The 27,616-nt window shown below is 49.6% G+C and overlaps 2 protein-coding genes across 2 annotated transcripts in view; one reads left to right on the forward strand and one right to left on the reverse strand.

Moving 5' to 3' along the window:
* Positions 1 to 20,005, forward strand: part of CDC42SE1 (CDC42 small effector 1) — a 54,607-nt gene extending 34,602 nt beyond the window's left edge. Inside the window, exons 3-5 of the mRNA XM_044991135.1 lie at positions 2,282 to 2,392; positions 11,642 to 11,741; positions 14,143 to 20,005. Of these exons, the coding sequence (XP_044847070.1) occupies positions 2,282 to 2,392; positions 11,642 to 11,713 (183 nt within the window). The 3' untranslated portion in view covers positions 11,714 to 11,741; positions 14,143 to 20,005. The remainder of the gene's footprint in view (positions 1 to 2,281; positions 2,393 to 11,641; positions 11,742 to 14,142) is intronic.
* On the reverse strand, positions 18,067 to 25,776 carry C17H1orf56 (chromosome 17 C1orf56 homolog). The gene is made up of 3 exons (XM_044991134.1): positions 24,628 to 25,776; positions 22,324 to 22,498; positions 18,067 to 18,194 (listed from the first exon to the last, which is right to left on the reverse strand). Exons 1-2 carry the CDS (start codon positions 25,378 to 25,380, stop codon positions 22,487 to 22,489), a joined length of 765 nt encoding a protein of 254 aa, XP_044847069.1. The 5' UTR covers positions 25,381 to 25,776; the 3' UTR covers positions 18,067 to 18,194; positions 22,324 to 22,486.
* Between the last annotated feature and the right edge of the window lie 1,840 nt (positions 25,777 to 27,616).

Genomic DNA, 27,616 nt, shown 5'->3' on the forward strand with positions numbered 1-27,616 from the left:
TTTCAAACTTTGCGGCACAATGAAATTTTGAAGATGTCGTTTCAGAAACATCAAAACAACCTTATTGACGTGTTCTGTTCTGACTCTTTTTTTTTTTATTCTGCATTTTCATTTCATCCGTAATGCCCCCTATAAATTAGAAGTTTCAGTGACTTCCTGTCAAATTTTCAACGAAATTGATACATTCCCACGAAATGTTTTGGATTTTGTTGAATCAGCATTTTTTGGTGCAAACCATTTGGTTGGAAACGTTTTTGACTAGCTCCGCTGAGGAGCCAACCCATGCCCAGAGCGGACAATGGTCCAGCCAGTCCAGTCCCGTCTCTGACCATAGCTGATGCCGAATGTTTCACAGCATGCTGTAAAATGTCCATAATGCAAGCAACGCCGATACTGTGAAAAGAGCCTGGCCCTGTGTTCTGCCATTTGGATCACCTGAGCTGCCAGGGGAGCCTGGCCAAAGGGTTAGATAGGGAACGGGCTGCTTCCAACCTGCGGCAGCAGCCTTTCTGCACTTTGCATCCATCCTCCCGCTTCCTACTGAAAGGACAGCGTATTTTGAAATATTTCCTCAGTTACAGCCTGGGTTCTCGGCTTCAAAGTGCCGGTCTCTACAGCTAGCGGGCGTTGTGGCCAGACATCCTGTCAAAACTTACGCTGAGTGTGGCTGGGGGGGAGGTGAAGTCACTGTTTGCTGCCTGACAGAGGCAGAGAAGTGAAGGCTGCAGGCCAGCACGAGATCTGATGCAGGGATCGCAGGCCCCGTTGGCAGGGGAGCTCGGTTAGCTGCAAGCGTAGATGTAGCCACGTCGTGTTCACAAGCCGTGGTTAGAGCTGTCTCTCACCTATTGCTGGAGTGTCTAGTGCTTGGAAATCCCCCTCCCTCTCCAGAGCAGTTAGATTTACTTACCCTATTTGAATGGTGGGGGTATTTTCCCCCACACACCTGTCCTTCATTCCACAATAGACGTAATCCCAAACCCGCCCCCATTTTGTGGGTTGGGAAGTTCAGCTGCAGCGACCGCTCTTGGGCTGGCGGTAGGGCAGGAAGGTTTGTTCACTGCTGCTGTCTTGTTCACTGCTCCTGCCCTGGGGTATCTTAAAATCCTTTGACATCTTCTCGATCGGGGTTCTGACTCTGACTCTCCAGCTGGGATGTCTCTCCCTCTCCTTGTGTTTGCCCGCAATCCGTAGGAAGGACCCAAGCCAGATCAGACCCATGGCAGTAGCCACGAGCAAAAACCCCTTGGAATGCACCTGGTGGTGGGCATGAGGCTGTAACTTGGGGGCTGGCATAGGGATGGGGTCTTGGGGATCTGCTGCCTCCCTACACTCATTCACCCCAGCACCAGGTCTGGGGGCCAGGAAGGAATGTTCTGGTCAGGGAACATCAGCCGGGCCCTTGGCCAGGATGAGCGTACCCTCTATGGAGCAAGAATCAGCCATGAGGATCCGGCAGGCGATCAATTTCGTGTGATTACCGGGGAATCCCCTGTCTCTGGGGGTCCTTCCCATCTGAGATGCCCTCCTTCCCCAGCCACTCTGGGGGAAAAACTCATGTGGGCTGGCTGAGCTTCTGCTTTCTGGGTCTCTTAATGACTCAAGCTCTGGAGGCAGGGGGTGCTTGACACGAATCTCTCATACACACACTCCAACAACTTTCTTCCATTTCATGGGCTCTGGGCTAGAGTCCGCTCTCACTCCATGGACTTCAGGGTGTTACTCTGACTCTAGCAATGGACCTGACAGCAGAATCTGGCCCACAGGGGACTGATTCTAGGCTCCGATCTGGCCCCTGAACGCCACTTCAGCTGTGCAAAGGGCCTGTGAAAAGGTGGCTAGGGGAGAATTTCCCCAGAGCAGAAGCAGCACAGGGCGGGGAACGTGGTTCTGTGTTGTCCCCTTTCCCTCTGGAGAGACACAGCACAGAATCGGTGCCTGCATTGTTCTAGGAATCAGCCAGCTAGGATCTGAGTTCTAATCCTGGTGCTGCCACCAACTCCTCTGCAACTTTGGCCAAGTCCCTGCCCCTGTCTGTGCTTCAGTTTCCCCATGTGTAACTCGGGCACGATGAAATACTCCCTGCTACATAAAGCACATGGAGAGCCCTTAAAAACCACACAAAGGGGCAAACCAGTATCCTGTAACCCACTAAGTGCCCTTGTCACGAAGCCCAGTGGGCACACTCTGTGCCCCAAATGCCTGTCAATGATGCATCTCTCTTTGCCAGCTAATGTTAATTTCTGTGTCTGTTAAGTCTTCGTTTTTGTTCTCCCTGCAGAAAAAGAAAAGGAGGCGAATTGACCGCACTATGATAGGGGAGCCGATGAATTTTGTACACCTGACGCACATCGGATCAGGTGATATGGCAGCTAACGAGGGCCTTCCCATGGTACCGTATCATTTACTACTTAATTTGGGGCAGAGGAGAATCTGTAGAATAATACCCCACTGCAACTGCAGGGAGGAAACCGAGGGCGTGTCTACACAGGGACATGAAGGAAAGTTGATCCAAATTAACTAACTGTGTAAATTTGCAGTGGATTAGTTAAACTACATTAAACCCCTGTGTGAACACCCTCATTTAGAATTAAAAAGGCCTTAATTTGGTTTCTGAATGAAGGTGTTCACACAGTGGTTTAATTTGGTTTCTGAATAAACCTGTGTGTGAATACCTTCATTCAGAAACCAAATTAAAGCCATTTTAATTCTAAATGAGGGTATTCACACAGGGGTTTAATGTGTTTTAACTAAGCCACTTCAAATTCACACTGTTAGTTAATTCAAATGAACTTTCCTGCATGTCCCCATGTAGATAAGCCCTGGTGCTACCCCAGCAAGCTGCAGAGAGGTTGCCACTGAATCAAAACAGACCTCTCTAATTCTGCCTAGAGCAGCCCCTTCTGGCTACATGTACATCAGCCTGGCAAAACTCCACTCTCCTGCTTGCCGGGCTGGTAAATTTTCATGACTCTTTTGCAAGACTGACTTAAATGCTGCTGCTTGGTATTATTTTATTGCCCAGCATGGGAAACGGTAAACAAACTCTCAGGCAGAGCTGAGAAGCTGCTGTTGTGCTGCTTTTGTCTAAAATTAACGTCCTGTTTGTGTGACTGCAAACTCTGTGGCGGGGAACTTCACCCTTGGATAAGGGCTGAGCCTTTGACACACGAGCAAAACGCTATGGGGCGCGTGTCTGCGTGTGGAACAAATGGTTGAGAATGTGGTGTAGTGCACGAGTTCTTAACTTGGGAGTCACGGCTGCCCTTCTTCTAATGCTGCAGAATGAGGGAGAGGGGAATCCTGGCAGGGGATCCCAGGGTGGAAACCACGTTCATGTTTAGAGGAGTGGGGGATGGCTCTGTTTTGTAGAGCACCTAGTACAACTGGGCCCTGACTGACTGGGGTCTACGCAATAGGGATAATTAATAACCGTCTGGGCAGCTGGAGGAATGGAGGAGACCCTTGGGCCTAAGGAACAGGACTGGATGTCTGGACACCTAGAGGCAATTCCTACCTCCGCCACGGGTTCCCTTTGTGACCCTGAGTAAGTCACTTGGGCTGGCGGGTTAATCTGAAGGCTTGTCTACATGGGGACATCCAGGAATATTAATCCGAATTAACTAGAGGTGTGAATTTGAAGTGGATTAGTTAAACTGCATTTAAACCCCTTTGTGAACACCCTCACTGAGAACTGAAGTGGCCTTAATTTGGTCTAGCTACATTCACTTTCCAAGTGAATGACACTAAACCAAATTAAGGCCACTTCGTTCTGAATAACAGTGGCCTCATGGGGATTTAATGCTGTTTTAAATCATCCCCTTTGAATTCACACCTTCAGTTAATTCGGATTAATATTCCTGGATGTCCCCATGTAGACCAACCCTAAAACTCCTTGGCATTCTGCTGCTAATGGCTTCAAAGGAAGGTGTAGCTGCTCTTGGGGGCCCTCTAGTGGGCTGTCCGTGAACTGTTTGCTTCTAAGGGCTGCCTGCACACCCACTTATTAAACAGTAACTGACACCGCACCGAATGGATTTTTACCAGCCTATTTACATATGTAACATTAAAGACACTGTTAAGTGCATGGAAATGCCTCCTTGTGACCTGGCGCACCCAGGCTTGCTGCTGCCTGCCTTCCACGAGATCAATCACACACCCCAGAATCTGTTTGACTCAGCTGCTGCGTTTGGAGGCCGGGGTGAAAGCTAACCCAACAGACTGTGCCCTTTCATAGGGACGGACTCAGATCTATCCCCCCTCAATTTCTTAAAGCCTGTGGGGCTGAGGCTTCCACTGGAGGTGGCCTCAGGGACCGCAGGCAGATCTGATCCTGAGTAAATGTTCCTAGAGGAGGGTGAGAGACTTGAGGGTTACTGGGGCCATTTGGGCCATGAGGCTAAATGGCCTGAGCCAAGCAGCAGGAGGAAGAGGTGGGATGCAGGGAGACTTGCAAATGAAAAACGCTGACTCTCTGGCTGTTTTTCAGACTGGTAAGCGCAGGGGCGGCTCTACCTTTTTGGCTGCCCCAAGTAGTCATGCGCGGGAGGCGCCCCGGAGCCGCGGGAGCAGCGGACCTCCCGCGGGCATGACTGCAGAGGGTCTGCTGGTCGCGCGGCTCGGCTGGACCTCCCGCAGCTGCGGACGGTTCGCAGGTCCGGCGGCTCCGCTTGAGCTGCCACAGTCATGCCTGCGGGTGGTCCAGCGGAGCCGCGGGACCAGCGAACCGTCCGCAGTCATGCCTGCGGGAGGTCCACTGGAGCCGCGGGACGAGCGCCCCTCTGCAGGCATGCCTGCGGCAGGTCCGCTCGTCCCGGGGCTCCGGTGGACCTCCCGCAGGCATGACTGCGGCAGGTCCGCCGGCCCAGCCTGCCGCCCCCCCGGGAAAGGGCTGCCCCATGCGCATGCTTGCCAGGCTGGGGTCTGGAGCCGGCCCTGGGTAAGCGTCTACCCCAGGCTTCTGAGTTGCTGGTTTTAAGCAAAACCCTGGTCCCAAGGAGGGCAGTGGGAGTTCTGCCATTAGGATCTGGATTTTTGAGCTTAGTCCGGTCTAATGAGTTTGTTTATTTCTGTGTGTCTGGTGCCTGTGTAGTTCTGCGATACAAAGTTCCAGCTAGGTGGGCTCCTGACCTGCCACTAGTTCTATTCTCCCTCTCAAGCCATCTCATTTATCCAGCCTTCTGCAGGGGAAGCCTAACATGCTCCTGATCTCTAGGGCACCCTGCGCGGCCTCTCCATCCCACCTGTAGGATCTTCCATTGGGCCATCTCTACTGGGGAGGCTGCTAGCTTGGGCGCCCCAGCTGATTGCAGCTGCTGCGGTATCACACTGGGGGGAAAAGGCAGCTTCTAATGGCAGCCAGACTCCCAAACGGATGAGAGTAAATGCCCTGGAGCGTTTACCCTTGCTGCTGTCTTGAGTGTGTTCCTCCCGGCCTGGCATTCTCTCTGCCCGTGCGTCTGCGCCACGTGCAGCGTTCTGGTCTGCATTATTTAAGCAGTGGAAATCTTTACCTAAGAGCCTCCTCGTTCCCCAGCTGTAACATCCAAGTGCCCTCTGCTCTCTTCTAAGATTGGATTCCTCCAATCCAGCTGCCTCCCGAAGCCTGGATTTATCAAGCAGCACAACACAGCATCAGGGAACGTTGCCTCCCTGCAGCATGGCATGTACCTTAGCCAGGGTAGAAGCTTGCATGTACCTAAGCAGCAGCACTTAACTAAGATGTGGCTCTGGCATTTGGAGTATAATTTGCGTCAGGAAGACAGATTCTCTCTCATCCTTCTGGACTTTGGGGCGTCTCGGCTTTCACAGGCTTCTCTGTGGCATGAAGCCACGAGCCGCGTTAGATGTTGATTTGCTGCTTTGGCAAGAAGGCCCTGCACTCCACAGATACGGCCTCCTTGAATGGAATAAGCACAGGAGTGGACGTCAGGAGTCCTGGGAACATCTGCCCTGCCGCTGGCTTTGAGCACGTCACCTTTCTGAGCCTCCTTTTCCCTATCTGCAAAATGGAGATAACGCTCAGGTAGCAACCTATCCGCTCACAGCAGAAAAATCTACAGGGGCTTTCCCAAGGCGGCCCGTACCCCCATGCCATGTCTTAGTCCTTTTCCTGGTCTGTCCTCACAAGTGCATGGGATGGCCACGGCACCAAGAACAGCCCCCAGTGCTCCACACCCTGTGCATGTCACACTGACTCTGCATGGGTAGAACCAGCCACTAGAGCTGCACCCGGGTGACTCCATAGGTGTCTCCCTTCCGAACTGGGTGGTTCAAGGAAATGTAGGGTGACGAGGCTTATCCCCGCTGAATCGTCAGTTCAAATCCAGTCCTGGGTAGTGGTGACTGGCTGCAGGCAGCTGACTGGTAGCTCCAATGTGGATGGAGCTGGTGGCTCTAGTCAGGCCTTGGAGCACAAGCATCCCTATCACAAAATCTAGCATCACCGGTGCTGATGGCAGCACAAGCCAAGGACTGGATGGACCCCAAATTCTGAGCGTTACAGGTCAGGACTGAGAGAGGATGGAGGGGGAAGCCATCAAGGCTTCAGCCAAGCTGCCAGCGATCGGGCACTGTCTGCTGGAGGAGCGGTTCCATGGGACAGCTGCCAGTGCTGCATGGATTCCTGCTGACAGTTGTCATGGCTGTTCCTGTGCTGGTTGTGTAGTTTCAAGCCACGACCTGTAAAGGAGAAGAAGGGGGCATCTCCTCCCCCCCATCCCCCCCCAGCAGTAAACATTTTGCCACCAAGCTTCCTGGAGGAGGAGAGTGTCACGTTCTTAAGAGCGACACAGGAGATACTTGTTGTGACATGCTGGCTGTCCTTCCTGCAGCTGACGGGAAGTTGCTCGCAGCCTTGGTGAAATAGCTCTTGACTGTGACTTGCAAATCCTAGCAGCAGGGTGTTTAATTTGGCAGGCTCAGGGGCGAGGGAGTTTCACAACGAAGGTAATCTGATGGGTCGGCCGTAGGGTTTGGTTTTTTTTCTTCTCTAAATGCACTTGGAGCACAGAGCCGGACCTGAGCAACTCTTTCTGCATGGCGGATTACTCCTTTTGCGGCTCTGGGTCTAGCTGTCCACATTCTTGAGTCCATTCAGGGTGTGGACTGGGATTCTGGACTCCTGGGTTCTCTTTGCACCACTGCACTGACTCTTCTCATTTGTTTTCTCACTTAAACAAAAACACTTCCTGGGAACCAGAGCCAAGGAAGAGAGCCACAGGGCTGGGCCAACAAACCAGGATGAAGTGCTTTTCTCTGGAATCCCCCTAGTTTTTCCCCCTTGAGGAGTGCACAGAGAGCAGAGTGCAGCATGGTTTGAGATGGGAATGGGGTAAAAGCTGGGCTCAGGGAAGACCCTGTAGGAACTCTAGAGGATCCTCCTCCTTTATATAAAGCTCTGCCCTTTGGCTGCAGGCTGGTGTATTCCAAGGGCATAACACTTATTCTTCAGAAGAAGCTTGGGCCTCAAGGAAATCAGACCTAGCAGAGATGGTTCAATGGGACCTTGATCATTCAGAGCAAGGAAAACTGTCCTTCAATCTGCTAAGAACTTTAACAAGGTGCTGCCCGGCACCAGCTCCAGCTCATCACCCAGCTTCTATTGATTTATGGGACCAGGTGTAAAACAAACAAGGAATCCAACTACAGGGGTTCCCAGGTGGCTCTCTCCACCAGTGACTGACGTCAGCACCATTCACAGGTTCTTGGATTCTAAAGCCAGAAGAGACCACAGTGATCATCTAGTCTGACCTCCTGCATGGTGCAGGCCAGGGGACTGCCCTGAATTAATTCCATTTCTCCCTTGCCACTTCACGGATTTTTATGGCCAAACAGCTATCTGCTTTTTTGCAGCCTCTTCACGAGCTCTCCCTTATTCCACCGTCTCCATTCCTGACAGTGGGGGACTGTCCCTCTCGGATCAGGTCACTGAAAGACAATGTTAAAGAAAGTATCCTCTGATTTCATACAGCCCCCGCCCCAGTTGGTATGCTCTAGATCAGTGGTTCTCAAACTTTTTTTTTTTTTTTCATGGACCACTTGAAAATTGCAGAGGGTCTCGGCGGACCATTTAATGATCTTTCCAAATGTTGTTTGTACCGTTAGCTAACTATTATAAAGCACTTTGGATAAAAGCGCTATATTAAAAAAAAAAAAAAATTTTTTTTTTGTTCTACAATTAAAAGCGCACAACTCATATTTTAATATCAGGAGTCTTACCTTTCTAATGCAATGGATGTGCCCTCTCTCCCCTGCCGCAGCACCCCTGAGCTGGGGCTGGGAAGAATCAGGGTCTCTCCCCGGCAGCCACAGCCCTGGAGCTGGGGAAAGTCGTCTCTTTCTCTGGCCGCTGCAGCACTTTACGTCCCAAATCCCCCCCCACCCTCTCGTCTCACCTTACTGCCCCCTCCCACCTACCCCCTATTCTCCCCACCCCCCAAAAGGCCACCACCTCACCTTACATGTGAGTCTTCTTCAGGGTCCAGGCACCTAATTAGGTGGGTGGCCCTTCATTTTCTTGTGTGCAGCTGCCCAGGCACGCATCTTAGAGGGAACTATCCAGAGACCACCTGAATGGAGCCCACGGACCACTGGCGGTCTGCAGACCAGTTTGAGAACCTCTGCTCTAGATGATAGCCTAGCCTGGTCCATCTGCTCTTCTCCGGGTAGTGAATGTCTGGCTTCTGACCCCAGGCTGTCGTGGTACACATCCAAGTCACTTACCATCTTGCCGAAGCAGCCACTGGGAAGGCAGATGCCAAAGGTTGGGTATGGGCTGTGCAAAGGAAGCTGCACTGGTCAGAAGATAACAGGGCCTGATTTATTCTCAGGTATGCGGGGGGCGGGGTTGGAGTTGTGGGAACTGGGCTTGGAAGGTCTGAGTGTAACTAATGAGCCCTATGATTGGGGATTAATCGGGCATGTTTGTTTTGTGATCAAAGGGTTTCAGTTGGGGAAAGTGATAGAATAGGTCCGCCTGCAAGAAAGGCCACAATTAAAGCCATGCTGGGACCGGGCGGAGGCAGCTAACCCACGTTCAGCTGGAGCCAGTATAATCTTGTTTTGCAGCAAGGCGGAGACGTGCTGCAAACACAAATGTGGTCAAAGTTAACTCAGCAGATTGGCACATGCTCTGCCCAGGCTTATAGGGAGCTGCCTGGCTGCCTTACGTTCTCTTAGCTGGAGCTCTGCTGGGATCTGATCCTGCCAGGTGCTCAGCGCCTCCCCTATGGCTCCGAGTGCCCTCACCTCCCGTGAGAAGGGACGGCGCTCGGCAGCTAGCAGGGTGGGGGCAGCGGTTACAGAACTCCTTTTTCCATTTGCGAGTGTCAGGTCAGCCTGAGGACGAGTTGTATTTTGCCAGGTTGCTCCGGCCCAGTTCATTAAACCTGCTTTTAACTCTGAGGGTGGGGCCTGTAAGCATAGAGAGAGAGAGAGAGAGCACGAGTCCCTGAGTAATTCTCCTTGGGATCCAGCCTGCCCTTGCCAGGCATGCAGACACACTGTGCGCTGGAAGAGGGTGGTGAATGATGGCAGTGAAATCACTCAGAACGCCGTGGGGTGCAGCCGGCACTAAAGATCCCAGGGTGTTTTTGCAAGTGACCTTCATGCTGGTGTTTCCTTCTAGAGGAACCAGGGTTTGGGCTTTTTTTTCGGTCATGGAACTAACTTCAGTCAATGGCTTTGCACGGGCGCTAATCATTTATCTTCACGTGGTGCTGCCCTAGCTGAGGATCTCAATGCTCTTTACAAACAGGAATGAACGACAGCCTCCAGACCCCTCTTAGCTGCGAGGAGGGTCTGCGGTGACCCGTCCACTCCCGCCTCCCCTTATAGATGGGCCAGAGAGGAAGTGACTTGCCACGTTCACACATCTGTAGAGTTGGGAGTCAGGACTCCTGAGTTCCATTCCCAGGCCCAACCGTTCTGACCACTAGACGTTGCCTCCTCCCAGACCTGGGAATGGAACCCAGGAGTCCCAACGCCTGCTGCTGTCTGCGGTGGCCATTGGGTCTCCTGAAATGTGCAGAAATGTTGTTAACCAACTTTGTTCAGGACTATCTTGCTAACAATCTCTTCGGGGACTATGACCATGACCCAGGGTTAATGGTGCTTATATGGCTCCCTTGCTGCTGAAGAAACAAAGCCAGGCAGGTAGATCTTGATGATATTAAAGGATCACAGGCTCTGCAATAAGTTGGACGGCCTCTCCTTCTTCAGCACTTTATGTTTTATGCCGGTGGATCTTAGAGAATAAGCAGCATCTCAGCTGGCTGAGCTGATGTGATCAAGCAGAGCTTAAAGAGCAGCTGCCTGAGTGTTGAGGGAAGAGAAGTGGCAGGAGACACAAAACAAGGTTGGTGGGGGAGAAAAGATGAATCCCACACAGCCACATTAAACTAGGTGGAGGGTAAGAAGAAGCTGCCTCACTAGAGCGCCCTCTCTCTCTCCCATCAGACTCCCAAGAGAGGGGTGCAGGTGGGTTGGGATACTGGGCTTTAAAATCGTATCCCCTTGATTTACCATCTCGCCTTCCTCCCTTAAACCTGATTTAAGTGAACGCTCTCTGCAGAAATGTTTTCCGGTCCCAGCAACACCCAGGTGGCGTACTTAAAAAAAGGAGGCATGTCTTGTGCCCCAGCGAGCCCTGCCCTGGTGGGTGGGAAAAGCCAGATAGTAACTGGACTAGGCACAGAACAGCCAGTGTCTCTTCTCCCACTGCAGCTCAGAAGCAAAGATCCTCCCTCTGACGGAGCAGACAGCCTTGGCGCTTGTGGTGAGCCATGTATTAGAGTAGCTGCTGGATCCGGGATCCTCTTGATGCAGTGGTGGGGTGGGAAATGACAAATGCAACTGAGCAGAGAAGCCATCTAGAATGTAGGGCAGGATAGGAACCAGAGAGGGAATATCTGAGATCCCATAGAACCCCTCTGCAGAAAGCCAGCTATGGCCTTACATGGCTCTGCCAAAGACACCCCACCACCTTCGATCTCCATGATTAGGGCTCCTCTGTGTGTCCTTTGCGTTCTCGCCCAGACGAGGGGACCTCCCAGTGGGAGAAGGGATGCAGATTTTTCCCTGTATGCTCCTGTCCACCATGAAGGGCTTGGAAGCAAGCTCTCTAGTGCTGCCCATCTGCCACCTTGTCTGGTAAGGCAGCACTGTCCCATCTTTGTGCCAGGGAAAATGACTTAGCCAAGATCACACAGCAAATCGGTGGCAGAGCTGAGGCTAGAACCTCAGAGTCCGGACTCACAATGCCCCTCGCTCTAACCACTAGACCGTGCTTCCCTCAGAGTTGGGTATGAAACCCAGGAGTTGTAACTCTAAGCTCCCTCCTCTCAACTAGCTCATGTGCCCTGCTGTAGCCTGGAGGAAGGAATTCAGGAGTTCTAACTTGCAGAACTCTGCTCAAACCACTCCACAGCAGCTTTGTCAGGTGACCGACAGCACATTCTCGGTAGATGCTGGTTGATTTCTGTGCCGCTTTTTCTAATCAATGCGCAGTAAAGCTCAGTAGCAGCTCTTAGGTAGGCCATCACTAACACAAATGTTCTACCCCTTTGCACCAAAATATCCTAGAGGCGCAGTTTTAAATGACTATTTTTTTTAAGCGTGCGCGCTCTCTCTCTCTCTGCAGACAGGCGCTGTTCAAGAGATGAGATCCAAAGGCGGACGGGAGAGACAATGGAGTAGCTCCAGAGTTTTGTAGCTCTAGCAATGGAGAGTAGCAACAGAGTGTAAGTACCTTGCTATCTTTGTGAATTTTGGAAGAGGAAATTTCCCCTTCTGCATGATGATTGCACAGAACATACTATCTCAATCAATTAATCTGATTAGGTCCAGATGTAAAACCAGTCAGCCGCTGGACTGATCACTTGTCAGTTTACTGCTGGTGGGCATTGCACACTGAGGTCCGGTAGGTTTCACATTAGGGCTGGGTTTGAGGCCTGAATCTCACTGAAATCCCAGCCTTGGAAACTGTAGGTCGAGACTTTCCAAAGTGCCCAGTGATCTTGGGTGCCTTAATTTTTGGCTCTCACCCTTAGAGGGCCTCAAGTTGATGTCTGCACCGCACAGTTAGCCCAAGTCTGCAGGACCTGGGCTTGTGGACGCAGTGCTTCCAGCCCGTAAAAACTGAGCGTCCACATGGCATTGTAAACCTGGGCTTACAATTGCTGGACCCAGGTCTCACAGCCGTGTAAATGTGTCCATACTGCACTACGCAGACCTTCTAACTCAGGCCTGCAGCTCGAGCTGACCTGAATCACAGCTGGACTCTGGCTCTAACCCACCCTCCCCTGGCAGAGTCCTAGTACCTGGGTCCTGAGAACTGGCTGACCCAAGTCAGACTAATTTGGGAGTGGATTGGGGGGGAGGGCAGGTTAGGCTCAAACTTGAGTCAGAGCCCGGGCTGAGTGTGCAGAGTAGACATTCCCTAAAGGGGGTGTGGCTGTTCAGAACCTGCGGGCCCCTCACCATCCATAAAATAGGCACCTTGTAGTGTCTCAAGTTGGGCTGGGTACTTCTGAAAAGCTTGGCCTTAAAATATAATCCTCCCCCAGACTCTTCCTAATCATTTCATATGATTACTTCAGCATTCTGATCTCCAGATGAACAGAGAGAGTGCACCCCTACAAACTGCTTACATCATAATATAAAACTGTGGGGAAAATAAAAGATCAAACCATTTGCCACTTCCTAAGTTCCTTTCTCATACGGGGTGAAATTCATCCCTATGCTGAAAATCAGCACAAGGCCCAGGCACAGCTCCAGTCAGCGATTCCCAAACTTTTGGCAGCTGAAATCCCACCCCTTCAGAAACCTAATCAATCGAACCCCCTTCCCTATCTGCACCCCACCTTCAGGTGGCGTTAAAGGCAGATATAATTTAATACAGACATCTGTTTCCCCAAGTCTAGTCTCTGGCATGTCCCATGCTCCTTCTCCTTTCTTACATGCTTTGAACAGTGAAATAGCTAGTTAATGATATTGCCATCTGGAGTATCTTCCTTGGCATGTGAATTAGCACCAGCACAGACAAATGAGGCAGCTCATACATCTGAGAGATCGTTTCCAGCTCTCTGAAAACTTAGGCAGACAGATGCTCTGGTCACATTTAGAAGGCTTGCTTCTCAAACATAAGCACTAGAGATGTACGTCTTTAAAAATGAAAGCTGACACTATAACTGATAAGCCTGTCCATGCCCCCTGGCTAGTCCTGTGTGTCTTCACCCACTCCGGGGGCAGCTTGGACTCCGGGCAAGATTGGTTTAAATCAGGGGTCTCAAACTCAATACCTTAGGGCCAGTGCCAGTCCTCAAATCCTACCAGCAGGCCAATAGTGTCACTCATGCCGCCCAGAACCCACCCCCAAAACTCTGCCCCCCCCCCCCCGCCTGCCTAAGGCTCTAGGAGGAAGTTTGGGTGGGGGAGAAGGTCTGGGGTAGGGTATTGGGCTGCACGCTCTGGGAGGGAGTTTGGGTGCAGAAGGGGCGAGAGGTTGGGCTCTGGGAGGGAGTTTGGGTGGGGGAGGGGGTCTGAGGTGCAGGCTCTAGGCTGGAGTTTGGGTGCTGGGTGCAGGCTTTGGGCTGGGGCTGGGGCAGGGGCTGGGGGTGCAGGAGGGGGTGTGTGGGGAGGGGCTGCAGGCTCTGGAAGGAGGTCGGGGAGTGTGGTGCTTACTTGGGGCTCCAAGGTGAGGCAGGTCAGGGGGCCTCCGCGCGCGGCTGCCCCCAGGCGCCGCCCCTGCAGCTTCCCATTGGCCGCAGGGGCGCTCCGGGCAGGGGCAGCAGGGAGGGGCTGGTGGACATGTGGAGCGAACAGGCAGACGCTGCTCAGCTCCCCTGCACAGCTGGTGGTGGGTGGGGCCCCGGGCAATTATAAATGGCCTGGGGGCAGCACGTGGGGCCAAGGGAGAGACCCAACCCCAAAACTGCTGGAATCCCCCGGGCCACACTGGGGAGCTTCTCGGGTCGCAGATGGCCCATGGGCAGGGAGTTTGAGATCCCTGGTTTAAGTGATGCATAAGCACTGGTACTGACCTTCTGCACAGAGATGAAATTCACCCACTTCTAGCAATTCACTCTTCTCTGCCGCAAAGGGCAAGTTTTAACTCTTGCTTTAATCTGTTTCACTTTGCAGGTTCCAGGCTACGTCAACAGCCCACACTTGAATAGCCTGTTTGCCAGACAGGTGGAAATACAAATATCTAGCGCTTTATTCACTTGATAACTTATGCAAACTGATCCCAAACTTCAATTTTTTTTTACATGTTTTCTCAGCATCTAATAAGTTTTCATTGAAAGTGCAATGTGGGTTTTTTCTTTTTTTAATACTGAAAGTTCCCCTCCTAATAGCTCCCCCCCATGTGAATCCCAGCAGCTTGTGTTTTTGCTGTTGTTGTTGGGTTTTTTTCAGAGCCCTCTAACGCTATTCCTGATTTTTAAGCACAAAAATAACAGTCAAGCACCAGGCTATTCGACAGTGAAGAATGGAAAGACCAGCCCATGAAACTGTCAGAGCATCGCTTGGTTCCATCTTCAGTGGGAGGGGAAAGGACACCGCTAAAACATGCATTGGTCTTCAAGCAATACGATTTCCTCTCTGCAATCTGATCCAATTCAGGGGCTGATGATCAGGATTGCTGTCAGAGCAAAACACTCCCTTAACACCAACGTGTTCGGTTTAACTGGTCTTTAGTAGCTCCAGAAGATACTCATGTCAGTGGCTCTAGGCAACTTAATTAGCCGAGCTTTAAGATGGGAATATTCATGGGCGACGGAGGGTCTAGTTGTTAGGGAGTGGAACTCCTGAGTGCTAGTCCTGCCTTTGATGCAGATTCCTCTTGCAGTTTGGTCTTAAGTGCTTTCCTGAGTCAAGGCCTTAGGCCTACATTTTAAAAGGTCTCCCCTCATTTTGGGTGCCCAACTTGAAGGCCCCTCAGGGGCTGATTTTCACAGGTGCCAAACTTCTGGAGTTTGGGGGCATGGCCCAGCTGAAAATCAGGATCTTGGTGTTACAAGTTGAGCACCCAAAATTAGCAGACTATTTTCAAAAGGGTGGCTTCCCTGCCTCAGTTTCCCCAGCTCGTAACAACGTGCCTACCTCACAGGGATGTTGTGAGGATTAGCATTCTGCAAAGAGCTGTTTGTGCTATATAACAGGACTATTAGAAGAAATGGATTTACCCAGTAGTCTTGATGCTTCTTCAGGTGCACGATGAAATGCACAACACAGCAATCAATAGCGTACTTAGGACATGTTAACTTCAGAACTGAATAGTGATCTTCAGGGCCTCCGTTTGGAGACACCTTCATGTGGCTTGATTTTCAGAAAGTGAGGCACACCTCTGAAAAACAGCCCCCCTAAAGTCCCAAGTCACTTTTGAACAACTCTGGCCTGCAGCTTTAAGACCTGTCTCATGCAGTGTATGGAATGCTTTTCTGTAACTAGACAAGTCCTGTAAGAGGTGGTACACATAAACTACTGTCATAGTTGAAAGGGGATCTTCCTCCATATTTCTGTTAGAGATGCCAGTGTGGTACAAACACCCACATGCGTGGTTTTTTAGTTTTGGTTTTAAGACAGACAACTAGTTTAGAAGAGTCCTCGGCTATATCTCTGCTATACTGTCCTAATAATGCGTAAATAGACAATGGCCCCGGAGACAAATTCCTAAAGGTGAATTGCCTAGCAATGATTCAGTATCACCCCGGAAACGCATCTGAAGAATTACGGTTACTACTTGTTTCTGACTGAGGTGTCCTCCAGGAGAGAGCATCGATCTTCATGAAACTGTACCTGCAATACATTTCCTCTAAAATGTACCCATGCCAGCAGGAACTGGTCCCATCCAAAGTCACTGTGGATACAGTCGTTGTTCTCTTAAGGTCCAGTCCAAAGCCTGTTGACAGAAAGAAAAGCATTGGCTTCAAGGAGCAATGGAGCAGGCCTGTAATATGTGACCATAAAGTTTTCAATAATAAGAAGTGGGGGCCTGAGGGATAAGGCAGACACCGTCTGCTGCGACGATTCCAACACATCCACAGCCGGGGGAATAAGGGTGTTTTGAGGGTGACTCACTCTGCATTCCCAGAGCATACTTCACTTAGTCTCTTCAAAGTGTTCGTCTCTGGATCTCTCCCCTACGTCCACCTTTGAAACTAGTCGCCTGGTACATTCCCCAGAAGAGCAAGCAGCTGATTTGTCTTTTATCTATGGGGGGCACTGCTCCCCACTACCCATGGCTTACAGGCAATGGGCCCAATTCATCTCGTTACTGGAGTAACTCCCATTGAGCTCAGTGCAGTAACGCTTGATTTATGACCATACACGTGAGAGCAGGAGCTGCCCAGGGTGTAAGCCGGCAGAGGATTTGGTCCGTAGCTTTACAAAGCAGGATGTCTCCCATAAGGTGAAGGACTAAATCTTGGAACAGCAAATGAATTATTGGGGCCTGACTGGATGTGCAGCTAACAGTCACTACAGCTCTGTTTCAGGATTCCCATCAAAGAGAGTGGCAGTCAGTTATTGCTACAGTGGACAAGAGCTGCTATGGCTGGTACAGAGGATAAACATCAGTGTGGTTTACCAAGTGGCTTGGATTGAGGAGTATCCAAGGCCTGCAGAGCTTGCTAGCCCCACCTTTAAACAGCCTTGTTTTGTGAAGGGCCGGATGGCTTGGAGGACTTGGTAATGGGATACGGTGCTTTTTTAAATTCTAGGCTGCTCCTGCAAATTCAGCCCATATCAGTAGCCACGGAAAGCTATCGTTAGCCATCTGACAGCTGTTTGGTGAGTCTCCGCCTCAGTGACACACAAGCTGCTACTGCAATCGCTGGTAGTCTCTACGGCAAGGCCAAGGTTTGGATGCGCTATGGCAACTGGATTCCCCTCTAGAGCAGAGTGAAAGACGCTAGCTGGGCTATGTGTTGTCGGAAGCTTGCCTTGCTACTGCCCCAGTGGGAGGGAAGATGTTGGTCTCCAAAGGTCTCAGTCTGGTGCCTTTTATCAGCATTAAATTCACCCCAAAATTAGGAAAAATAATGCGTCGGGAACTGTAGGTGCTCACAGTTGACTTAATGTTTCATATTGCATGTCCCAACATGCTTGTGGATTAGTAAATTGCAACCACACCTCTTTGTGTATCATTGCTTAGCTATATACATGCACACTGTGGTCAAAAGTGAGACGGAAACTGTGTATTGCAGTCTCTGTTTCTGCTTCACATGCTAGGCTCTTTTTTGCCAGTTTATGAAAAGTTTTAGGCCTCATTTGCATTGAAAGCAGAAGATATTCTGGATGAAGCTGTGAAAGCTGACCTATGGAGCTAAATCAGTTCTTCTGCAGAAAGCTAGTCCATGCTCTTCCACTCGTTTTTCCTCCTGTAACGTGTTGCTTTCCTTGGTATTTTATATATGAACTGCAGATGCTGATTCAGTTTTTCCAAAACCTGATACTAAAACTTTTTTGTGCTATCCTGAGGGGGTGTGTCTTTAAACTGCCAAATGCATTTGTTGACATGGAAAAGTTTGTCAAAAGGGGGATGCTGCCATCCTTTCTATGAGCACATACTGAGGTAGAGGGGTGTGTGTGTGTGTGTGTTTTGGGGGGTGGGAAGGGGTGTTAAATGGTTTGCTCTGAACTGGAGTCTGTTTGATGTACAGTTAAGATCCTGATAGTCTCTGCATTTTATTTTTTTTAGTCCTGTTTGTACATTGAAAGCTAAAAACTTGCATAAAACTACTGTTTAGCTCAGGCTCTGAAGGCCTGTTGCAAAAGCATCTCGTTAGCTTGCTACTGTTCCTACAAAGTGAAGGGGCATTATTGGTCAGCATGCCAGGTTCCAGTCAGAGGAGCAAGCACTCCTCTTTTATATTAGTGGAAATGCAGAGTGCCTCCATCTAACTCAGTGTAAATCCAGAATAACACCGCTGGCAACACTGAATTTACACTAGTTAGTTTAAATGAGGGCAGAACCTGGCCTTGCATTGGTGACATTTCACACAACAGAGTAGGAAACACACCATTTTGTTTGCCGCAAAATGCGCATCTATTTTTGCAAGCTTTCAGAAGAAGATTTTAACTGCCAGTTGCAAACTGATCTCGATCACAGAGGTGCAAATCTGGCATCTGACTCCAGAAGAGTTGCTCCAGGTATACCCTGCTGACAGAAATCAAATGTGGCCCTGTGACTTTAAAAAAAAAAAAATCACTGTCAGGTTAAATCATATTTTAAAACCTCACAAAATAAATTTCTGTATTGTTAGATGATTGTAACTGGGAAAAAAAATTAAAAGTCAAGTTCACCTTTCACTATTTATGTAGTTTTGATTACTTTGTATGTTTTTCCCCTTTTGGTTTCTAGTCAGTTTCAGTTTTATGTTCACCACCACTAGTGCAACACTGCAGTGTTTTGCAACCCAAATACTGCAGGGGGATGTAATGTCTGTGTGGTGGTTTTTGTTTTTAAATTTTATTTTCTACCTACAAGTGGATATTGGTTTATAAAAGCTTGTTTTTAAACAAAACTTGAGTTTTGGATCCCAATTTGACCTGACAGGTCGCTATTAAATGAAAATCATCCCTTCCCTACCAACCTCTCTGGGTCATGGTATCAGTGCAAAACCCTTTCTTCCCATGTCTGTTTGTGTTGAGAAACAAAATAAGGACCAATATTCTGCCGTCCTTAATCGAACCAAACTTCCACTGATGTTAACAAGCACCCTGCTCTTACTGGAGTCAAGGGCCAAATGTGATACACTCATTTTAAGGCCCTGATCCTGCCCCATCGAAGTCAATGGGAGTCTTGCCACTGGGAACAAGCTTTGGCACTAAAGGCCTGAAGCCACAGGAGGCAGGAGGGGCCTGATTCTCTGTTGTCCTGCATGTTGTGTGCTCATTTACATGAATGCAAATATTGCCAAACAGAATGGCAGTGACTTTACATGGTTTAAATAACTGCACATCAGGCAGGCTGATGGAGAATGATGAGGACATTTCTTCACACATGACTAGGAGGCAGCAAGGAACCTGTACTTTGTGCATTTATTTATCCTCAAGAGTTTCCTAATGAGCAGAAGCAATTGGGGCAAATCAAATGCAAAAGAGAGATCTGGAACAGTCTTAGGCAGGATAAAATAATCCTGAAAAACAACCATCTCATTCAATGCTGCAGAAGCCTGACGGCTTTCTCTGCTCTGCCAAATCCTCTCTTTGCTGAAAGAGTTCTGGCAAAGGCCATTTCTCTTTTACTTCCTGGCTGTTTTGGAGAACTGGGTCCCTGACCTCCATCGCTTGAGTGCCCCAAATTCCCATGGAAGTTTGGGGTGTGCAAGAAATGAAGGATCTGTGGATTTTTTTTTAAATTTTTTTTTTTAAGGCACAAGCAAAAAAAAAAGATATGGCAGACTGGGTAAGAAGGAGGGAATCTGTTCAAATGCTTTGCTGAATGAACTCACTCAGCCATCATACATTTGGAAAAGATCAACTGTTGGCAAAGAGGGGGGAAAAAAGCGCAGGACTTATCGCAAGAATCTGGCTCAGTTTTCCAATAACTTGATTTTTAAATAAGTAAAATTCTAGCTCCTGCACAAACTATGGATTTCACAGCTGGCCTGTTGAAAACAACCGCTCTGATGGAATAGCTGGGCTATTCTGATGTTGTTACCTAAACTTTTTTTTTTTTAAAGCAAGAAACGCATTGCGTATAAAAAGGTATCACCGTGCTAAAGAAACTTAGCAGTGGGAAGCCATAGCACTAGCTATCTGGTGGATCCCTCTTACAATAAATCCACATACACTGAAATGTATTTATTGTAATAATCTCTGCTGTACTGAGACACTGTTGTAGAGAATTTACAATTATATTCTGCTGTGCAAAAGGGTTTTATGGGGGTGGGGGAGTGTCTGTGGAACAGTTGTAGAGAAATATCCTTTTTCTCTTTTACACACCTTAGCTTTTCCTACACATTGTGTGTTTTGAAAATAAAATAAAAGTCAAAGATTTTGTCTGACTACTTGTATGAAAATAGAGACTCTCATGTTTTGTGACGTGGAAGGTTGGAATGTCCCTTTGTGTGTCTCTCCTCTTCCCCCCCCCTTTAAAAATAAAATCTAACTCTGTTCCATAATTTTCAATTCCTACTATGAAATATTTATACAGAACATAAGCTGCCCAGGAGTATGAAAAAGGTGGCATTCTCGTTCATGAAAGATTCATCATCTCAGCTTCCCCTACCTGCTACTCACTGCAGATTGACCCACAAACTACTTGGTCTGGTAAATCTAAATTAAATCAAGGACTGTGTTTTTGACTGGCATAGGCTGTAAAAGGGAGGCTGCTACGCAGGGTAGCCTTCTAGACCAGAGCAAATACAGTAGAACCTCAGAGTTACAAACATCTTGGGAATGGAAGTAAGAAAAATGCTGCTTCCCTTTTTTTTTTAATAGTAGATTACATGATGACTTAACACAGTACTGTACTGAATTTGTTTCTTTTTTAGGGCTAGTCTACACTTACCATCCGGGTCGACGCGGTGAGTTCGACTTCTCTGAGTTCGAACTAGCGCGTCTGATCTAGACGTGCTAGTTCGAACTCCGGAAGCGCCGCGGTCGACTCCGGTACTCCACCACTGCAAAAGGTGGTGGCGGAGTCGACCTTGGAGCCACGGACTTCGATCCCGTGGCGTCTGGACGGGTAAGTAGTTCGAACTAGGGTACTTCGAGTTCAGCTACGCTATTCACGTAGCTGAACTTGTGTACCCTAGTTCGACCCCCGCCCTTAGTGTAGACCTGCCCTTAGTCTCTGCTGCCTGATTGCATACTTCCAGTTCCAAATGAGGTGTGTGGTTGACTGATCAATTTGTAACTCTCTGAGATTCTACTGTATAATGATCTTGAAGACCACCCCTTGTTCATTTCATTATTTAGTTTAGTAGTGGCACCATTAACCATGCTAACTATATAAAACCACAATTTTTTATCAACAAAAAGGCTCAATGCCATGTTGCTGAGCGGCAACCCAATAGTTCCTAAGTGAGTTGTTCCAATGGTGAAATACCCAGTGTTAAAAATTTGCAACTTATTTCTAGTCTGATACACAATGGGATTTCTTTAGATGATAAATGGAGCAGCATGTTGCTAATTCCTACCTAAGGCAGTTGCATCAGATATGGAGGTGGATGGGGAATCAGATTAATAAATAGAAGTTCCATAAAAATAACATCTAGACCTTCAAACCATTTTGTTCTCTTCCTGGCAGCAAACATTTCCTGCTTTATCATATTAGCATCCACTTCCCCTGTTGGATTTTTGAAAGATATGATCTATCAAGTAGCACACATTTGCATGCAATGTTTTTTAAACAAGTGTGCCTTGAAAAGTCTAGTACTGTTGGCTGTGAATTACTGGAGCTGATTAACTGCATGCAGTTAATGGACTCCCTAAACTCTTCATACTGCCAGCTAAAATCAAGGTGAGGTCAGAATTAGGCCCTTGATCTATTAGGAGAGGATTAAAATGTTTGTGATAACCCATGCCAGTTTCAACTGTGTTTTCTCTTTACTTTTATGATTAATAGGTCCGGACTATTAACGCTTTACCAACAGCAATGATACTGGCATGCTTGCAACTTAAAGTGACAATGGTCAAGTTAAGAAGCTCCAAAATTTGACCTTTTGCCCTGTATTTAAATTTGATACCAAGAACTCAGGAGCAGCCCTATAATAACACTTCCATTGATGGTTCTGTGTTGTGTTGGTGCAAGTGGCAGTAACTCCTGTGTTTAAGTAACAATCCTTTGATCTCAGCTTTTATAGCTTTAAAAAGAAATCTATTACTAGCTGTTATGTTCGCTATAGGCAAAATCGATTTTGTTCAGGCAGGGGACCAGACTAGATGGTCTAAAAGGACTTTTTCAGATCTATCTGCTGAAAACTTTTCACCTTTAGTAACTGCCTATTTCAAAGCGAGGGGGAAGACTACCTTTTGCCTGTGTTCTAGCTTAGCTACAGTATCTGAGCACTTCAGGCTGTTTAATGTATTTATCCTCACACCACCTGTGAGGTAGGGCAGTCTCATTGTACAAATGGGGAATTGAGGTACTGAGAGGCTAAGGGCCATGTCTGTAGCAAAGGAGGGACTTGAAGATAGGTCTTCTAAGTCCCAGTCTAGCACCTTATGCACTGCCCCATCTGTGTTCTCTCTTGGGGGGGTGAGGAAAGCAATTGGGGTACAGTGGCACTACCAACCTCCCTTTGTCCAGGTCATCGTGGCTTCTCTTGTTCAAGCGTGCCTCAGAACAGGGGCTGAAATGACACTCACCTTTAGAAACAATGGACTTTCCCACTAAAGCACAGGAGTAGATACTGATTTGTAAAGAGCATTTACTATAAATTTCATTCGAGGCACGGGTGCGATTAATTGCTATTGCCAACTGCTGATAACAGAGACTGCAGCTGCTTAACCTTGAATACGGAGTTCATCTTCAGCTGTGTTCCTAGAGAAGAAAGAAAATCAATTAAACAGCATTCTTAGCTTGCTAATCGACAAAACTATGTATGTTTTACTGCCATAGAATAATCACATATTAACAGCCATGCTGGATCAGACCAATGGTCCATCTAGCCCACTGTCCTGTCTTCCACCAGTGGCTGGTGTCAGATTCTTCAGAGGAAATGAACAGATCAGGGCAAGTTTGAGTGATCCATCCCTGTCATTGGGTGCCAGCTTCTGGCAGTTGGAGATTTAGGGACACCTGGGGCTGCATCCCCCTGACCATCTTGACTAAACAGCTAAGTTTATGGAGGAGAGGTTTATCAATGGCCACTTCTTTTTTGAACCCAGTTGTACTTTTGGCCTTTACAACATCACCTGGCACCGATATTTAATTCACATATAAATATTATCTCTGCCCATCACAGATGCATGTTCATATAAAAAATTCAGAAAGGCCTGAGTCTCATTTGACTAAGGTCCATTTGTATCCCTCCAGCAGTGAAAATGGGCTTTAAAGGAGTTGTAAATCAGGCCCTAACTGTGTGTTCATAGCCACACCATGTGGTGCCCCTTTCACTTTACACAATAACAATATTAGATTCTAAACTTCTTAAACAGCTTAACGTTTGCATGCCTACAACAGTCTAGGAGGTGGAACACTAATACCTGATCCCTAGGGTCAGCAAATTTTGGTGGGTTTTAATAAAAAACAGACATTGTCCAGAGATTATGTAATGGCCATGTTCAGAAATTTAAAAATAAATAGGCCCTGATCCTGCAAACATTTATGCTGGTTGTCCTGTTTAAACAAATGCATAGTGTTTCTAGGGTGAGGCCTGCAGCACCTCAGAAATGTGTTCTGCAGAAACTTATGCCCATTATAAGTAGCTTCAACAACTGAAATGTATCAGGAGTAATAAGGCTGGATTGCTTTTACTCTGCCCTCATTCCTGCAGACACCCACCAAAGTGAAAAATGATTAACTGCCTACAGTGAGGCCCATTACTATTAACAGCTCAAAGAGTATTGATTCCACCTCTTGCCTGTACTGTACAGAATATATTGACAGTCATTATAGCAAAGCAGGCCAATGCCTGGTGATCTCACTGGTTAACCACTAAAGTAGTTGAATCCACCATTGGACCTGGTAGAAATTCTTGTTTCAAGCTGTCGTTTCCCCTCTATTTTAAATGTGTCATTTGTTCAGCATGCTGATGTACTCATGGCTGCATAGTACACAGGCACCCCTTACCGCGAAGCACTTCTGTAACACTGGCAAGAGTAGCATGTCATACCTCCCTTTACTGGATGATCCCCTAGGGCAGTATTTCCCAAACTTGGGACACCGCTTGTGTAGGGAAAGCCCCTGGCAGGCCGGGCTGGTTTGTTTACCTGCCGCGTCCGCAGGTTCGGCCGCTCGTGGCTCCCACTGTCCACGGGTTTGCTGCTCCAGGCCAATGGAAGCTGCTGGAAGCAGCGGCCAGTATGTCCCTCGGCCCACGCCACTTCCAGCAGCTCCCATTGGCCTGGAGCAGCGAACTGCGGCCCATGCCGCTTCCAGCAGCTCCCGTTGGCCTGAAGCAGCGAACCACGGCCAGTGGGAGCTGCAATCGCCCAAACCTGCGGACATGGCAGGTAAACAAATCGGCCCGGCCCGCCAGGGCCTTTCCCTGCACAAGTGGTGTCCAAGTTTGGGAAACACTGCCCTAGAGGACAGCAGCCTATTACTGCTACTGGCTAATGGATTAGCTCAGAGAGAGATGCCGAAGTGCTGAAGCCTGCTAATGACTCATGGGTGGAGTTAGGGTCATTTACACTTAGAATCTGAAAGATTCAGGGATGATAGGATGCACTGGGAAACTCAGAGGTGGAAATATTTTAGCAGGTTGATTAAAAGATGATTTAGTGCCCATAAAATGCCTTGTAAGATGTGCATCCTGTCACCCAGAATCCCAGTCCATGCATCTCTGGACTCCGTGGCTGTGTGCTCCCAAACTCCCAGCACATGCCTCCTGGATATCCTGCCTGTGCTTCCCTGCACTCCCAGACCATGCAGCCTGTATACCTTGTCCATGACCCTCCATTCCACACCTGTCCTAGGGGCATGTGTCAGCGCCAGCCCATCCTCACCTCGAGCTGGGAGGCCTTTCGGATGCTCTTCCATAGCTCCTTGAGCTCCATGCGGACTCGCATCCAGAAGGGCCGAGCCTGGCGGTACCGGGCCCGCCGGATGTCCCTGACGGCGCACAGGTAGGGATTGGGGGCATCGCAGGTCACCTTGGCATGGTCACACTCACGGTGCTTGTGGCTGCACTTGCAGTGGCCATAGCTGCAAGCCACGCGCTGGAAGCGCAGGGCATTGTAGTTGTCCAGATCTAGCTGCAGGCCAGGCACTGTGTAGACAATGTCCCGCACCCGGGACATGCTACCCATCTCACAGTTGCAATACCACTTGCTCCACGCCAGCCACTTGTAGCGGGTGTCTCCCACGCCGATCACTCCTCCAGAGCCCGTGGTGTTGCTCAGGATATCGTTGCCTGTGGTGACCTCATACCCTCCATTGCTGCCGGCGATGACCTCATACTCTACACCATTGGCTGTGGTGAACTCATAACCTACACCGTTGCCCGGGGTGACCACTTTCTTGCTTGAGACCTCCAGCGTGTGCCCACCAACCTTGGGCGTGGTCATGGTGGCCCTAGCCAAGGCGTCAGAGAGCGTCGCCATGGCGGTCGGGGCTGTCCTGCCATTGATCATGGTGGAGGAGGAGTAAGCGGTGGCTTTTTGGATCGGGTCGCGCCCCCCTAGGACTTCAGCCAGGGCCATGGCCACCTGCAGGGCCAGGAGCAGCGCCAGGGCATGAGGGAGAGGCCCCATCATCATGCGGGGCGGGGCGAACCCCCCCCTTTCCAGAGGCTCCTCTGGGAGGGGACTGGAGTACCTCACAGGGGATGGGGAGACCCCCCAGCTCCAAGGAGAGCTATGGGCGGGGGGGGGGGGCAGAGACTCTCCGGCTTGGGGCTCCCCAAGCCTCTGGGAGGGGTTATGGGGGGGGGCAGAATATCACTCAGCAGGGCTCAGGCAGGTGGGGGTGTGTGCAAGGGATCCCCCAGATTCCGGGGGGGGGCTCTCTCAGGGGGGCTCAGGTTGCTGGGGGGATGGAGGGGAGGCCAGGCCCCTGTGGGGGGCAGTTGCTCTCTCGGGGGGGGGGCTCAGGTAGCTGGGCGGGGGCGCAAGGGAGACCCCAGGCCCCTTTGGAGGGGGCAGAGTCTGGGGGGGGGGCGCAGGGGCGATCCCAGACCCCTGTGGGGGGGCAGAGTCTCGGGGGGGGCGCAGGTAACTGGGGGGCGCAGGGGAGGCCCCCAGGCCCCTGTGGGGGGGTCGCTCTCGGGAGGGGGCCGGACTCCCACAAGCTGTTGCGGGGGGGGGGGGCGCTGCCTTCCCCAGGCTCCCGAGCGTCGTTCGAATGGGGGCGGGGGGCGCGGTGCGCGGGTCGTTGGCTGCCCCTGGGAGGCGGCACGCGCCTACGTTGCAAACCCTGGTGCAGCGGCCAGACCCGCCTGCAGCGCCGAGCGCCGGGGAGAAGGAGGCGGGTGCTCGTGTTTTGTATGTGGGCTGGTTGCGTGGTGCCGGCTCAGCCCGGCAGCGCCGGAGGCATTTGCTGCTTTGCAGGGCACGGAGGGGTTGGTTGCACCACGGGCTTGGGGGGGGTGGGGGGGGGGTGACACACGTTTAGCCTGCTGCTCCGGCAGGATGCCTGCATAATGCATCACTCCAGAGGCAGGGTTGGCTTGGTGGCTGGACCAGAACTGGTGGGGGGAGGGAGGCATTTGGTCTGGCAGCTGGGAATTTGTGGCTTTACAGGAAGGCCTGGGAAGGGCGTGGTTGATTTTTTTTCAGGGGGCCCCGGGGGGGTGGCGGGGGAGGGGAGGCAGATTTTCAAGGGGTCCTGGGGGAGCACGGCTATGTAGCTGCTGTTGTACTGGAGGCCCTGGGGGAGAAGGGTTGCTGGCTTTATTCCCTTTGCTCTAACAGAGCAAGGAGTTCCAGAGGTTGACAGTGCGTTTTGTGGAAAAAAAAACTTTCTTGTGTTTGCTTTAAATCTGCTCACTATTAGTTTCATTTGGTGACCCCATGTTCTTATGAGGAGTAAATAACACTTCCTTAGTTACTTTCCCTATTAGCACTCATGATTTTATAGCCTTCTATCATATCCTCCTTAGTCGCTTCTTTTCCACGCAAAAAGTCCCAGAGTTGTTATTCTCTCCTCATATGGAAGCCATTCCAGACCCCTAATCATTTTTGTTGCCCTTTTCTGAACCTTTTCCAGTTCCAATAGATCTTTTTTTGAGATGGGGCAACCAGAACTGCACGCAGTATTCAAGATGTGGACGTACCGTGGCTTTATATAGAGGCAATAGGATATTTTCTGTCTTATTATCTATCCCTTTCTCAATGATTCCCAACATGCTGTTTGCTTTTTTGACTGCCGCTGCACATTGAGCGGATGTTTTCAGAGAACTAACCACAATGACTCCAAGATCTCTTTCTGGAGTGGTAACAGCTAATTTTGCAGTCATCTATTTTTGCAGAGCCAAGGACTGGGCTCAGGTGTATTTCAATCCAGGCTGATTTCACCCAGCATCGCAGCAAAGTATGCTCAGCATTTGAGCTGCTCTGCACAGAGCACATAGATGGACAAAAACATATGTGCATGTTACACTACATTCAAATAGAAACCAGCCCTATTCAAACATCAGTGCTGTCTGCCTGTGATAAGGGAGTACCACCATCTCATTGAGGTTTTTGCCTACACTAGAGTTTCTTAGTATCGCTGTCTTACAAACTCTCCTAGCGATGATGCAGCTTATACTTCTGCTGGGATAGTTTATAGCAGTTTCCTGAAGGGAATAAGCTATACAGGCACAAGGACTTGCTCTATCTGCGTTTAGACTAGGGCTTTTGCTGGCAGAGCTGTGTCGGCTGGGGTGTAGTTTTTTCCCTGCACTCCTGACATTAGCTACGCTGGCAAAAATTTAAAGAGAAGACCAGGCCTTAGTGGGTTTTTCAAAAAACATGGTGAAGAGCAGCAGCGACCCTGGGGAGAATGAGTGCGGAG

Source organism: Mauremys mutica, chromosome 17 (genome assembly GCF_020497125.1).
Source record: "Mauremys mutica isolate MM-2020 ecotype Southern chromosome 17, ASM2049712v1, whole genome shotgun sequence".
Lineage (NCBI taxonomy): Eukaryota > Metazoa > Chordata > Testudines > Geoemydidae > Mauremys > Mauremys mutica.

Excerpts from the sequence above, each read along its gene's own strand:
- C17H1orf56 (XM_044991134.1), bottom strand. The coding sequence starts at position 25,380 with ATGATGATGGGGCCTCTCCCTCATGCCCTGGCGCTGCTCCTGGCCCTG.